This window comes from Theropithecus gelada, unplaced genomic scaffold (genome assembly GCF_003255815.1).
Source record: "Theropithecus gelada isolate Dixy unplaced genomic scaffold, Tgel_1.0 HiC_scaffold_15884, whole genome shotgun sequence".
In the NCBI taxonomy this organism is placed as follows: domain Eukaryota; kingdom Metazoa; phylum Chordata; class Mammalia; order Primates; family Cercopithecidae; genus Theropithecus; species Theropithecus gelada.
Genome location: NW_020257641.1, coordinates 2,700,834 through 2,716,728, shown reverse-complemented (window position 1 = coordinate 2,716,728; position 15,895 = coordinate 2,700,834). Strand labels below are relative to the sequence as shown.

Sequence of the window (15,895 nt, the reverse complement as noted above, 5' to 3'; positions counted from 1 at the left end):
AAATTAAGATGGAAATAAAAAAATTCTTTGAAACAAATGAAAATGGCAATACAACATACCAAAACCTGTGGGATACAACAAAGGCCCTGATAAGAGGGAAGTTTACAGCAATAAATACCTACACAAAAAAAGGAGAAAGACTACAAGTTAACAGTCTAACAATGCATCTCAAAAACCTGGAATAGCAAGAACAAAACAAACCTAAAATCAGTAGAACAGAAATAACAAAGATCAGAGCAGAAATAAATGAAACAGTGACCATAAAAATTATGAAGGATAAATGAAACAAAAAGTTGGTTATTCAAAATGACAAACAAAATTAATAAACTGCTAGACTAACCAAGAAGACAGAATATCCAAATAAGTAAAGTCAGAAATGAAAAGGAGACATTGCAACTGATACTACAGAAATAGAAAAGATCATCAGAGACTATTATGAACAACTACAAGCTGGGAAACCCAGAGGAAATGAATTCATGAAAACATATAAACTACCAAGACTGAATCAAGAAGAAATAGAAAACCTGAAGAGACCAATAATGTGTAGTGAGATTGAAATCAGTAAAGAAGGTCTCCCAACACAGAAACGCCCAGGAACAAATGGATTCAAAGTTGAATTTTACCAAACATACAAAGAAGTAATAACAGTCCTGAAACAATTCCAAAAAAAATTGAAGAGGAGGGAATTCTCCTAACTCATTCTATAAGGTCAGCATTAGTATCATACCAAAACCAGGCAAGGATGCAAAAACTAGAAAAAAGAAAACTACAGGCCAATATCCCTGATGAACAAAGACACCAACATCTTCAACAAAGTACTAGTAAACCAAATCCAACAGCATGTTAGAAAGATAATACACCACAGATACAATACATTATATCAGGAATGTAAGGATGATTCAACACACACAAATCAGTAAACATGATATATCACAAGAAGATAATGAAGAATAAAAACCATATGACCATCTCAAAAGACATTGTAAAAGCATTTGAAAAACTTCAACATCTCAACAAACGCACAGAAGGAACATACCTCAAAATAATAAAAGCCATATACGACAAACCCAAAATCAACATTATACTGAATTTCAACAGAAAAGTTGAAATTGTTCCCCCTAAGAACTAGAAAAAGAGAAGGATGCCCACTTTCACACTCTTACTCAACATACTACTGGAAGTCCTAGCCAGAGCACTCAGGCAAGAGAAAGAAGGAAAAGGTATTCAAATTGGGAAAGAGGAAGTCAAATGACCTCTTTTTGCTGATGATATGATCTTGTATCTAAAAAAACCTAAAGACTCCACCAAAAATGCTTAGATTTCATAAATAAATTCAGTAAAAATCAACACATAAAAACCAGCAGCACTTCTATATATCAATAATGATCTAGTTGAGAAAGAAATCAAGAAGGCAATCCCATTTACAATAGCTACAAAAAATACGTAGGAATAAATTTAACCAAGAAGGTGAATGATCTCTACAAGGAAAACTACAAAACACTGATGAAAAATTTAAGATGACACAAACAAAAAAATCCCATGCCCTTGGATCTGAAGAACTAATATTGTTAAAATGACCATATTGCCAGAGCACTCTACAGATTCAGTGCAATCCCCATCAAAATACCAACATCGTTCTTCATAGAATTTGAAAAAAAAATCCTAAAATTCATATAGAACCAAAAAAAGAGCCCAAATAACCAAAGCAATCCAGAGCAAAAAGAACAAAGCATCAAATTACCTGACGTCAAAATGTATTACAAGGCTACAGTAACCGAAACTGCATGGTACTGATGTAAAAACATACACACAGACCAATAGGACAGACTAGAGAACCCAGAAACAAAGCCAAATATTTACAGCTAACTGATCTTCAACAAAGTCAACAAGAACTTACAAAGCCAAATATTTACAGCCAATTGATCTTCAACAAAGTCAACAAGAACTTACACTGGGGAAAGGACATCCTCTTCAATAAATGGTTCTGAGAAAATCGGATAGCCACATACAGAAGAAGGAAACTGGACACCTAGCTCTTACCACATGCAAAAATCAACTCAAGACAATTAAAGACATAAATGTAACACCCAAAACTATAATACTACTACAAGAAAGGACAGGATCTTGCTGTCACCCAGGCTGGAGTGAAGTGGCATGATCATAGCTTACAGAAGACTTAGACTCCTGGGCTCAGCTGATCCTCCTGCCTCAACTCCTGAGTAGCTGCAACTACAGGCATGCACCACCATGACCAGCTTATTTTTTAAATGTGTAGAGCTGAGATCTCATTATGTTTCCCAGGCTGGTCTTGAACACCTGGGCTCACGCAATCCTCCTGCCTTGCTGTCCCAAGGTGTTGGGATTATAGGCGCGATACATTATGCCCAGCCCCTTTTTATTTTTAACCATAGTTTAATTCACATATTTAAAGTTCCATCTGTTTTAAACTTTATTATTTAAAAAAAAAAAAACTAGTGACACAAATACTGACCAGTACATTACATTTTTAAGAATCATGTTCAAAAGATATAGGCCCTACATAAGGAAAGAAAGTAAAGGGGCAGAAAGTTGAACTTAAAATAAAAGTTGAAGGAAATAAAAGTTGAAGGAAAAAAAAAGCTGAAAGTTTCTAAGAGACACATTTTAAATGGAGTCAGACAAAAAGATTTCCAAGTAAAACTCAGAATTACAAGATAAAATCATTTGAGTAATGCAACTCATCTGGTCTTCTAAAGGAAAGCTTGACATAAGCTTTGTGAAACATAAGAACTGATGTTCCTCTCCCAGAATATGGTCAGGAAAGGTCCTAAAGGATAAACCATTACATGAAGTAGAACTTTGAGTACTTAAACAACTATCTGTGTACCTGTGAGTGTCTGCGTATTAAAATGATTGAAAATAATTATCTAAGAAAAATATTGGCTCTGAATTCCCTTTCAGGCTGATATTCTTTTTAGGCTCAACTATTCATTCCCAAGAGAAGATAAACACTATCCACAACTCAACTGATGATTATAATTCCACTTTTCACTGAGTATAGAATAGCTGTACTCCAAGTACTTTTGATAAAGAACTCAAGAAAAACATGAGGAAACACACAAATACAGGATAAACACTCACAAATTTGCTTATGCCAGGAGGTTACCAGTTTTTCAAAGGCAGCAGGCCTCAGTGATGTGAGAATATTTTTAATGATCATTATTATAAAAGTATACAAAAGCCACTTTTCCTATAGCTTAAGAATTATATTTTAAAATAAATATTCTAAAGGTACTATATCTTATGGTCTGTAAAAATTATCTTTACATATAAAACACTACCTTGAAGAATAACAACATGAAGAATCCATATTAACCATCCTTCGCATTCAGGAATTGAATCTTAAGTTATTGTGAAAATACTTAAATTCAGAGGAAATTTTCAGTGCAGCTATGTCAGCAGCAATCATAACTTATTCCATTTGTTATCTAATCTTAAAAAATGTTATACTGAGTAATGGAGCCTAACTCAACAACATTGAAGTAAGTTTTCTTCACTTACCCTTGCATAGTGGAATTCAACTCCATAGAGTTCTAAGGTACGTGCTGTGTTTAGGTAATTAAATTCTGCTTCTGCAGGAGATAAGCCTCTATAAAGACATCAAGTTAAAAATTGGATCAATCAATCAAATACAGCTAAATTAGAAAAAGGCTATTTATCTGAAAAAACTGAGCAGTCTTAAATCTACAAAACGCCATGCAGGACTACTCCTCTAACTTACCTGGAGGGCACATTTTCAGTAACCCAAATTATTATTTTCCAGAATACTTTCTTATTTTCTAGAAATACAAGACTACACCAAGTTTTTAAAGCTCCTTGCTATTCATATGGGTGACTCTAACAAAGCCCCTCACTTTTAGATATAACTTAAAAGCAGTATTTCTCAAAATTTGGTTCATACACAATATCTGCATTTAAATCACACAGGGTATCTCTGAAACTTGCAGATTCTAAGCCAACCTCCAGGGCAGTGCTTCTCAGAGTGTGGTGCACAATCAGAGGTTGATTCACAGTATGGAACCTGAGTGTTGGAGGCTTGTATAGCAATCTGGCAGGGTAATATCTGTTAAATCTAACAGTAAATACAAAACAAAAACACAAACAAACGAGGACTTGTATTTTTTACATCTTTGCTTTCTCCACTTTACTTTTCTAGTAATTAATTTTTATTATATTTTACAAAACATAAATAATACAATAATGACAGCTGGAGGGAAGAAATCATCTTTCATCACAGATGGTTTAAGAAGACTATTCTGTAGAGTCTGATTTAGAAAGGATGAGGTCAAAACTGTTTATATTTAAAAACAATCCCAAGTGATTCTTACAAACACAAGTTGAAGAACCACTGCTCTACATGTAAGGCCTTTAAAAATAGATTTACTCCTATTTCACATATAGTTTTAACAACCTTAGTTATCTGTTATTATCAGACTACAGCAGAGCAAAAGCAGCAAATTACAAAAACAAAGATACAAACTTTCTATTCACTAATGTTACTAGAAAAGGGAGCCAACAGCCCGCTAATGCACAAAACAAGCAGCACACTTCAAATTTCTATAAAATTAAATATATACTCCCTCCAGTTAAAGTGGATAATTCTATTTTTCTTCATTTAAAGATCTGATGAATCATGTACTTAAATCAAACAGAAATATATAATCAACAGAAATATATAATCAATAAGCTTCTCCTTAAGAGTCTTTTTATTATTGGTAAATTTAAAAAATCTGGCTTATCTTCAAACTCTTGATTCTGATATGCTATATGTATAACTTTCACTATGAATGGAATTTACTTAGACTAAAATAGCCCCCTCACCACATTAGGCAGTCTACGCTTACGCCAGGAGGTTACCAGTTTTTCAAACTCTTACTCTTAGTCTATTTTAGATCAGGAATCAGCAAACCTTTTATTGCAAAGGGCTGGATAGTAGATATTGTAGGCTTTTAGGACATACGGTCTCTGTGGCAACTATTTAGCTTGGCCATTGTGCGAAAACAGCCAGACAACATATAAATGAATGAGGGTATCTGTGTTCCAGTAAGTGTTTATTCATGAACACTGAATTTTATGAAATTTCACATGCCACAAAATGCTATTCTTTTGACTTTCTGCAACCATTTAAAATCTATATAACAATCTTAGCCTGTGGGCCATATAAAAATAGGCAATGGGGGCCGGGTGCGGTGGCTCATGCCTGTAATCCCAGCACTTTGAGAGGCCGAGGCAGGCGGATCATGAGGTCAGGAGATCGAGACCATCCTGGCTAATACGGCGAAACCCCGTCTCTACTAAAAATACAAACAATTAGCTGGGCGTGGTAGCGGGCGCCTGTAGTCCCAGCTACTTGGGAGGCTGAGGCAGGAGAATGGCATTAACCCAGGAGGCGGAGATTGCAGTGAGCTGAGATCGTGCCACTGCACTCCAGCCTGGGCGACAGAGCGAGACTCTATCTCAAAAAAAAAAAAAGGCAATGGGCCATGGTTTGTTATCCTGTCTTAGATACATGAGTTATTAGCAAAAGAAAGTTTTCTGAATAATAATAACAGCTAACATTTCTTCAGTGTGTACAATGTGCTATGTATGGTTATGAGAACCTCATGTATATCAACTCATTTAAGACCTACAATAACTCCAGAGATAGATAGATACTTTTATTATCCCTAGTTTACATAAGGAAACAGAGAAGAGGCATAAAGCAGTTTGGCCAAGGTTATAAGATAGTAACTAATCTTACAGAATTTCAAACCAGGCAGTCTGGCTCTCTAGTTCAGACTCTTACCAATATGCAACACTGCCTTAGTTTTTCCCTGAGTATTCAGAATCGTATATTGAAGCACAACTGAATTCTGAACTAATAAACAATATTACTTTCTATTCAAGGCAACAAATCTCTTTTGAAAAAATAATATAGAAAATTATACTCACACAAAAGAATCAAAGTTGAATGAATATTGTTAATGAATGAATATTGATAAGGTTAAGTATCCCTTATCTGAAATGCTTGGGATCATAAGTGTTTCAGATTTCAGATTTTTTCAAGTTTTGAAATATTTACATATACATAATGCAGTATCTTGGGATAGAAACCAAGTCTAAACATGAAATTTATGTTTCATATATACTTTATACACATAGCCTGAAGGTAATATTGTATCATATTTAAAATAATTCTGTGTATGAAACAAAGTTTTGACCACATTTTTACTGAAACCCATTATATGAGATCAGGTGCAGAATTTTCCACTTGTGGTGTAATGTCAGTGCTCAAAAAGTTTCAAATTTTAGAGCTCTCTGAATTTCAAACTTGGGTTAAGGATGTTCAACCTGTACTGTTTTTAAAGAAATATTTTTAAAAAATTAATTTAGTATTATATAGAGTTCCTTTTCTCCTCTTGGCTCACTATCAAGGAGAATCAAGTCCTTTATACCTAAAAACTGAGAAAGAATTACTAAGCAGACGGATCTCTACAATGTGACTATACTATTTATATTCTAAAATTACTTAGACTATTACACAATAGCAAATAAATGTCTGTTTACAGATAGCTTAATGGCTCTTAATAGAAATGAAAATGAGCCTCATATAGCCTATGAAATCATTTTTTAGCATAGATCACCTATATTTCTTTAAAATAATAATATTTTAGGTAAGAGTAATTATTCTATATTAAATACAGCCATCAAATTAGAAGTAATTTCAAACATTTCTCTAGAAAGAATGCCATTAAGAAGTTTATCAAATAAAAAACTAAAAAACTCTTACATGTGTTGCTGATGTAATTTTGCAATTTCTTTTTCAAAATCTTGAGGTTGATTAGGAATGAAAGAATAATCTGAGAGGTAGCCTGACAAGTTCTCTGACTGATCGTAGTCTCCAAGTTCAGCTAATAATGAAAGGAAAATATTCACATTTTAATAAACAAATTTTTAAATTATTATAGTCAAATCAGTGATGTCATTAATTCTATTTCTGGATGTAAAGTACTTATGTTTCTAATATAACCACTTCAGCAAGCTACAGCAATCCATTTAACATTCTTCTAGGTCTCAATTTCAGAGGAAATTTTTTTTTCCAAAAATCATAGTAATTGCTAACTAACTGAAGATTTAATTACATTTCCACTGCAGTCACTATTTTCTATATAGTAACACATCTACAGAACTCCCACATTAAAGCCAATGTACTAGCAACACAAACCACAAAGTTATATGCTATTTGACCTAAAAATGGGCTGATACTTACACTGAACAGCAAATGAAGCTAAAAGGGCAGCAGTATTAGAAGGACAGGGTAATCTAATAAAACAAAACAAAAATACATAACCGAAGGTTAAACATAGTAATTTCAAAAGTACTATAATTTGTTAAACAATCACACTTGAAGTTTCATGTGATTTAACTATTAAGAAATAAACTTAACTGATGAAAAGAATTCACACTACATGTAACCTTCTTAAATAATTTATTTGCAATGACCATGAATTACTTAATACAGATTTTAAAAGTATTTTTAAAGTCCATTACAAAAAAATTTGTAAGAAATTTAAAGAGCCCACCTTCCAGTAAGAATGTCTTGTTTAATTTGCAAAAAATACTGGTACCTTAAAAAAAAAAAAAAGGATAGCATTTACTAGAATTGCAACAATTTCAATTCTAAGAAACTATATACTTAAATTAACAAATAAAAATATTTAAATATTTGCTTTTATAATTTACATATTAAAACACATAAAGTAGTTTAAAAATAAGATTTCATAAGCTCATGAATCTAAATCTTTAAAATTCTTTGATGTATGAAATTTGTACTTCGAATGTCTTGTTTCCACTAGCTTCCATTATAGAAGCCCTCAAGATTTTAAACAGTTACATGACAGAGGGAGAAATATTCTGAGGGTTGGTATATGCAGAAAGTAGAAGTGGGAAGCATAGAAAACCTGAGTATCACAAACATGAAAGAGTTGACAGTAGCAATGCACTAGAGACCAGCCAAGATTTTTGCTGGTCTGAGACAGAAAGTCAGCTATGAGTACAGGCCAGTGTTTTGTTCATTTTATCATCAGATGGCAGGAAGCTGCCTGTTACAGAAAAGCACCTATACACTTCCATTTGAGTTAAGAAGTCTCTCTTTGTTTAGAGGGGGAAAAAAGAGCTCTTTTGTCTATTATCGTTAGATCGAGACCATCCTGGCTAACACGGTGAAACCTCGTCTCTACTAAAAAATACAAAAAACTAGCCGGGCGCGGTGGCGGGCGCCTGTAGTCCCAGCTACTCGAGAGGCTGAGGCAGGAGAATGGCGTGAACCCGGGAGGCGGAGCTTGCAGTGAGCTGAGATCCGGCCACTGCACTCCAGCCTGGGCGGCAGAGCGAGACTACGTCTCAAAAAAAAAAAAAAGAACTGTCAAGTATTCAATTTCCTGTGAAACGAACAAAAACATAAGTTTTCTTTAACAAGCCTACTGTCGTTGCTTAAAAGATAGCATTGTCCTTTGGTCTCTGTTAGTGGGTAACCCATTCACTCAAAGATTTATCAATACTTGGGCAAAGTCATCTGTGTTGTATAGGGGTGGCAGACGACCAAACTTTGTGGTTTTAAATGTTTAACCAGGAAATTTTAAGATTTTTATTTCACTAAAAAAAAATACATATTCAAAGAGTCAAAAGTCATTAGAAATTCTAGTTTGGCTGATTAAAGTCATTGAAGAGCTCCATGACAATATTCAAATTACCAAAGAGGTTTTCAGAGAATCAAATACTCATTATAAAAAAAAAAAAAAAAAAAAGAATACAAATATCCTGACTTCATATATAATTTCTTGTGAGGCTTAGTGCATAATATTATAAATATAATCTATTTACTCAATCCAAGACAGTATATTTCTATCAGGCCTGTTTTGGTTTAGTAATTCAAAGTTATTTCAGAGGCCAAGGTGGGCGGATCACAAGGTCAGGAGATCCAGACCATCTCAGCTAACACGGTGAAACCCCGTCTCTACTAGAAAAAAAACAAAAACAAAACAAAAACAAAACAAAACAAAACAAAAAAACCAAAAGGGCCGGGCGCGGTGGCTCACGCCTGTAATCCCAGCACTTTAGGAGGCCGAGGCGGGTGGATCACGAGGTCAGGAGATCGAGACCATCCTGGCTAACACAGTGAAACCCCGTCTCTACTAAAAATACAAAAAAAGTAGCCAGGCGTGGTGGCGGGCGCCTGTAGTCCCAGCTACTCGGGAGGCTGAGGCAGGAGAATGGCGTGAGCCCAGGAGGCGGAGCTTGCAGTGAGCTGAGATCACGCCACTGCACTCTAGCCTGGGCGACAGAGCGAGACTCTGTCCCAAAAATAAAAATAAAAATAAAAATAATTCAAAGTTAAAGTTTCCTGGTGAGAAACAATCTTATAGTCAGGATTTAAAGGTCATGTATATCCTTGCCATAATATTGTAAATCTGACATAAATAATGCCTATACTTGCCAAATTTTACTTACATACTCATTTAACCAAGAGGCAAGAACTTAACTGTTAAAAGCAGAAACCAGAATTCAAGTCCTAGGCAAAACTAGCTTGTGATCTTGGGCAAATTAGTTAAAATGTGGCTGAGCCTTAGTTTCTACATTTGTAAAAAGAAAGTAGTATCAATTTGCCTAGCATATGTATCTTAGGAATTGGAAAAATTCAATTCTAATGATGCTAGCACCTGCTAAAACTAAATAGTGTTTAACCTTGTGGAACCTGTTTGACTCCATTCTTTCCCCGCCCCCCTCCCCGCCCACTATTTCAAAATTAAAGGAATATTTTTTACTAATTAAACTAAACTAATTCACTAATTAAAAGGATATTTTAAAAATTAATTTAGTACTACATAGAGTTTATTTTCTTCTCTTGGCTCACTACCAAACAGAATCAACTTTCATACAGCTAAAAACTGAAAAAGAATTACTAAGCAGATTCATCTGCATATTGGGAATGTATATTTACATTCTTGAAATCTCAAGGTAAGGAGGTATAGCAGATTTCCTGTTTCCTGGGGTCTAAACTAGTTCTGAAAACTTAGCAGCTGTGGCAGAAGGTACACTGTTACTAATCATAACTATCACATTAAGACTACTCAAGCATTAAAGCTTTGGCTAATATGTAGCCTTGGCTACATATTAGAATCATTTGGGGGAACTTGTACATACCTATGCCCAGGTCCCATCTAAGACCTGTTCAATCAGAATTATCTAGGGATGTGACCAAGACATCATTATGGTTTAAAGCTCCCCCACATGATTCTAATTTCTAATCAGAGTAGAAAAATCACTGATACACACTATGGTAGTAAAATTTTAAAAAACTAGACATTTACCCCATTTTACCAAATAATACCAGTTATAAGATTCCATAACATTCCATTACAAAAGGGTCTGAGAACAAGTTAATTCCTTGACTACCATCAAACTTGATTTTACTTTCTTCTGCTTCAGGAAGTTATTTCAACTTATTAGAGAGACACATTTATTTCCTTATTATGTTTTCAATGCAGGCTATACAAGAATCAACACATTCTACTTCCACTCAGAAATTCAAAGACAGTTTTTCAAGTGAAGTACATTATGAACATGGTTATAACTCACAATATTTTAAGGGTTATAATATTAAGCCAAGATGTATACACATAACACAACTTTGTTTTTCAAGAGGAATTAGCTTGGATTCTACTATTAGCTGCAAGCATTAGGATTACATAATCCAGAGACAACATTACTGAATACTCCCATTGTTAAAAAAAGGAACACCTGCACACTCACCCCAAAACACACTGAAAAGAAATCTCTAGAATTTCAATCTAATTTTTCTCACTTGGTTTACTATTGAAAACTCTGCAAACACCTTAGAACTGGCAGCTGCAGCTAATTAAGTATCTTTAATTTATCCTTTTGTTTCTCCACTCCAAGACAGTATCCTAAATGATAACCAATACATTAAAATTTAACATCCTATCTATAGGTAATTTTAAGTATGGATTTTTAAATTTGACACCTATCTTATATAGTAATTCTGAATGTAGTCACTGGCCTATATTCTTATATCTGAGAATTTTACAGAGAGTATGTATAACATGCTAATTTTTAACTGTTTTTTAAAAAAATCATTACTAATTACTAATTCTGTCTTTCAGGCAACACACAAGGTTGTCATTCAGGTTAATACTGACAGTAACCACACTGTTGGTATTTCTCCATTTCTACCTTCAATATTTCACCTTACATTCAAGAACATTATCAAAATGTTCATCTAGATAATTCACGTATACACTCTGTCAAGTTGAAATGACCACAAAATTAGATAGTAACATAAGCTAAGACTTAAAATGGAGAGTCAAGTGGGCATGTAAAGGCCTCAAAATGCTAGTGCACTCTCTGCAACATCCTTTATAAACTCCATTATACTTTTTTGGAATCAAAGATTAAAAACACATAAGGGACAAAAGGTACCTACTGACTTGCAAATAATGGTTATACATTTTATAAATTCTATGTTCTCCCCAATAAAAAAAGATACTAGAATATGCTTTCACATGGGAAAAAAAACCAAACATTTCTCACCACACAGCATCCTTTGGATACAATTTCAGCAACATTTGATGACCTCAATTAATTATAGCCACACTTAAGCAGTGTTCACAAGTAGAAATTTTTAATATTTATATGGCTCAGGAGGCTGCTTGGGGCTGGACTGGGCCACCCTGAGGTTCTAAATCCCCTTACACTCTCCTAGCCATCCAAAAAAGGAGGAAAACATTATCTTGGAATAGCCATAACTTATTCTGTGTACTGACTGGAAAGCTCAGAATTACACCATAGTAATTTCCTTTTGCCTAATTAATTTCAAAATTTTATATTAGAGTTTTGACAATATTTTCAAGAAAAATATGCTCCATAAACCCACCTTGTATATTCTTCTTGTAACTTGTTGGGGTCACTTACAAAAAATTTGACTCTAAAGTTCAAATTGTAAGGAGATCCTCCTAGAATTAATAAAAGTAGTTCTAATTAATCAGACTATATTAATCCTTTATCTTTATAAAGTAAACTTGCAAAATGTTAAATATGTATGCTCACTCTTTAGCTGCTTCCTTATTGGTTTGTTTGGATCCAGCCACCTCTGAAAAATAAATTAAAAAAATTGATTTCTTTTTTCCTTTGGGAACTACTATATTGATTCTTACAAATCTGTTCCATTTGGAGATTAATGCTTAAAGCTGCATTTCAGAAAAGGCCCAGGTAGGAAAAATATCATTGCATTACTGACAATATTTTTCATATCAAATGTAATAAAATTATGCTAGAAATTAGTGAATTCATTTGTGTTAATATTAAGATTTTGATTTGACTTTTCCATCACACTGTACAATGTGCAATAACCTCTATTTCAAAAGTAAAGCTGGTTAATAATTGCAGCAACCTGAAGTGATTCATATTAATCTAACTATATTTCTTAATAATCTGGCAAGTTTTCAAAATTCTCTTCACCCTTCACACACACACACACCACACGCAAAATCTTGGGCTTTATACCCATTCAGGCAAAATTCTACTACAGAACTTGAAAATCCACTGAGGAGAAATTTTATAACATTTACCTCATTCCTTTAAAAATAAAATACCTTCCCTTTAAAAAAAACTCACCAATTTTTAAAGATATAATGTTTAGTTTTGAGGATGATTTTTATGTGTGAGAAATTTTAAGCAGTTTCAATACTTCTGAAGGCCAGTTTAGCTCTATTTCTGGACAATTAGGACTGAATTCAGAAAAATTTCAACTGCTAACATGTTTCGGTTAAAAAAAAAATCAAAGAACCCAAAATGAGGTACTAGATATGGTAGAATTTTCCAAGTAAGTTTATGTATCATTATTTATAAACCAAACTTCTACCACCCATAATTAAATCCAGGCAGAACACATAGATTTTTAATAATAAATAAATGGCTGGGAGTAATTAATAATGATTTCCTCTCCACTGTCCATAACATCCAACACATTAAATCCAAGTCTATCTTCAAACTGTATCTAGAATTTATCAGTCTATCATCCTTATCTCTCTAGTCTAAGCTCTGCCTATCGCCACTTAATTGCTCTCCCAGTTGATGTTCTTATCACCATGTCCCTCTTCATGCTCCATAAAGAAGCAAGAGTAGTCTTAAAACATAAATTTGAATATGTCACTCATTTGCTTAACACTTCTTGATAATTTCTCAGTAGTAGATCCAAAAACTATGGCTTGTATGGTCTCTTCTTACCTCTTCCACCTCAACTTACTAAATTCCAGCCATAATGGCCTCTTTTCTGTTTCTGAAAGATGTCATCATAAGTCCCTCAATTTCAAGCTTCCCTTTCACAGAATGCCCTCTAGATTTCCTACAGTACTCTTCACTATCTGTAAGTCTCAGCTTAAAGCCTGCCACCTCAGAAAGGCCTTCACTGACCACCCTACCAAAAGTATGTCATACAGCTCCCATTTATTTTCTATAAACAAGGAACATTATATTCCTTCATTACATTGCCTCAATTAAATTTGTTTCACCTTTTTTTTTTTCTGACTCCCTCATTAGATTACAATGAAACCAGGGATAAAAGCTGTTTCAGTCAATACTGTACAGTCAGCACCTAGCACAGGGCTTGACACAACATGAATTAAAAATACTGTCAGAAGCAGTGGCACACACCTGTAATCCTGTCTCAAAATAAGCAAGAAAGTAAGTAAAGTAAATAAGTAAGTAAATAAATAATTTACTGAAGGACTAAACCTGCTGAATGACTCAATAGCCAGGGGTAGGATTTTCAGCCCTGTTTAATACACTTTCCTCAATCTATCTACCCATTTATCCACCTTCCCATCCATCTATCTATTAATCTAATGATTTTTGTTCTTAATATCTTCTAGGAAAAGTCATAAATTATATCAATTTTAATGACTGTCTACAATCAAAGTTTCAGATCAATTAATCTATTGAAAACCTGTCTTCCTCATTCAGTTCTCCTTCAAAATATTCTGGTAAAAGAAATACAAACACATTTACATACACAGATGCGTTAAGCTGACATAGCTTAGAAATACAAAGACAAGCACTGAGAAATTTAATAGCTCTCAACAATGATATCAATGAGATAGGGCTTAGGTTTTTGGTTTAAACCAGGAAGATGGAACAGTGCTATAACAAGCACTACTGAACGGTAAAAATAGCATTTGTTGTAAAAATCCATCATTAAGTTGCGAAACAAACTAGGAAAAAACATAATATATAAAGAAGTTCTACATATCAATAAGAAAAAAACTGACACTAATAGAAAAACAGGCAATGAATAAGAATGGAAGTTCACAATCAAGGAAATACAAATGGCATTTAAGTATATGACAAGATAGTCAATCTTGATCATAATTAGAGAAATACAAAAGTAATCTACATTGGGTTATTGGTTTTCAACAGTAACATTGGGCAAAGACTGAAACGTATGATGACATACACGTGAGAAGAACAGGCACTCTCGTACATAGCTTCTGAAAGTATAACTTGTACCATCTCAATGGAGGATAACTTTGCAAAATTTGTCAAACTAAAATTATAAAATATGACATATGACAAGACTCAGCATTATTTTTATGCAGTATTTTTAGTGAGATGTATTTCATGCACCACAAAATTTACCATTTTAACAGGTATGTGTCATTATACTTTAGTATATTCCCTATGGTATGCAACCATCGTCACTATTTAATTCCAGAATATTTCCACCACCCTCAAAGGAAATCTTGTACCTATTAGCAGTCAGTCTCAATATGCCCTTCCCTCCTGCCCTTAACAATCACTAACCTACATTCTGTCTCTACGAATTTATGTTTTGAACATTTCATAAGAATGGAATCATACAACAGGCTGACTTTTGTGTTTGTCTGCTTTCTTTTTTTTTTTTTTTTTTTTTGAGACAGAGTCTGGCTCTGTCACCCAGGCTGGAGTGCAGTGGCCGGATCTCAGCTCACTGCAAGCTCCGCCTCCCGGGTTCCCGCCATTCTCCTGCCTCAGCCTCCCGAGTAGCTGGGACTACAGGCGCCCGTCACCTCGCCCGGCTAGTTTTTTGTATTTTTAGTAGAGACGGGGTTTCACCGTGTTAGCCAGGATGGTCTCGATCTCCTGACCTCGTGATCCGCCCGTCTCGGCCTCCCAAAGTGCTGGGATTACAGGCTTGAGCCACCGCGCCCGGCCTGTCTGCTTTCACATAGTATAATGTTTTCAAGGTTCATCTACATTGTAGCATGTTAACAATAATTCATTCCTTTGTGTGGCTGATACTGGGTTGTGTCTACTTTTTGACTATTATGAGTAATACTGCTATGAACATTTGTGTACACATTTTTGTGTGAACATGTGTTTTCAATTCTCTTGGGTATATGCCTAGGAGCAGTATTGTTGGGTCACAGGATAACTGTATATTTAACTTTTTGAGAAACTGCCAAACTTGTTTCCACAGTGGCTTTTTACATCTCCAATATCAATGTATAAAGTCTGCCATTTCTTCACATCCTCATCAACACTACCTTTAAAAAGTTATAGCCGGCCGGGCGCGGTGGCTCAAGCCTGTAATCCCAGCACTTTGGGAGGCCGAGACGGGCGGATCACGAGGTCAGGAGATCGAGACCATCGTGGCTGACACGGTGAAACCCCGTCTCTACTAAAAAATACGAAAACTTAGCCGGGCGAGGTGGCGGGCGCCTGTAGTCCCAGCTACTCGGGAGGCTGAGGCAGGAGAATGGCGTAAACCCGGGAGGTGGAGCTTGCAGTGAGCTGAGATCCGGCCACTGCACTCCAGCCTGGG

At 34.7% G+C, this 15,895-nt stretch overlaps 1 protein-coding gene across 2 annotated transcripts in view; it reads right to left on the bottom strand.

The window, feature by feature from the left end:
• The window catches only part of LOC112617170 (tyrosine-protein phosphatase non-receptor type 4), a 230,589-nt gene that overhangs the window by 95,156 nt on the left and 119,538 nt on the right, over window positions 1-15,895 (bottom strand). For both annotated transcript variants that reach the window (XM_025373929.1, XM_025373930.1), the window contains 6 exons: window positions 12,145-12,187; window positions 11,972-12,050; window positions 7,602-7,646; window positions 7,289-7,341; window positions 6,809-6,929; window positions 3,541-3,628 (listed from right to left, as the gene is read on the bottom strand). In XM_025373929.1, coding sequence (XP_025229714.1) covers window positions 3,541-3,628; window positions 6,809-6,929; window positions 7,289-7,341; window positions 7,602-7,646; window positions 11,972-12,050; window positions 12,145-12,187 — 429 coding nt within the window. The remainder of the gene's footprint in view (window positions 1-3,540; window positions 3,629-6,808; window positions 6,930-7,288; window positions 7,342-7,601; window positions 7,647-11,971; window positions 12,051-12,144; window positions 12,188-15,895) is intronic.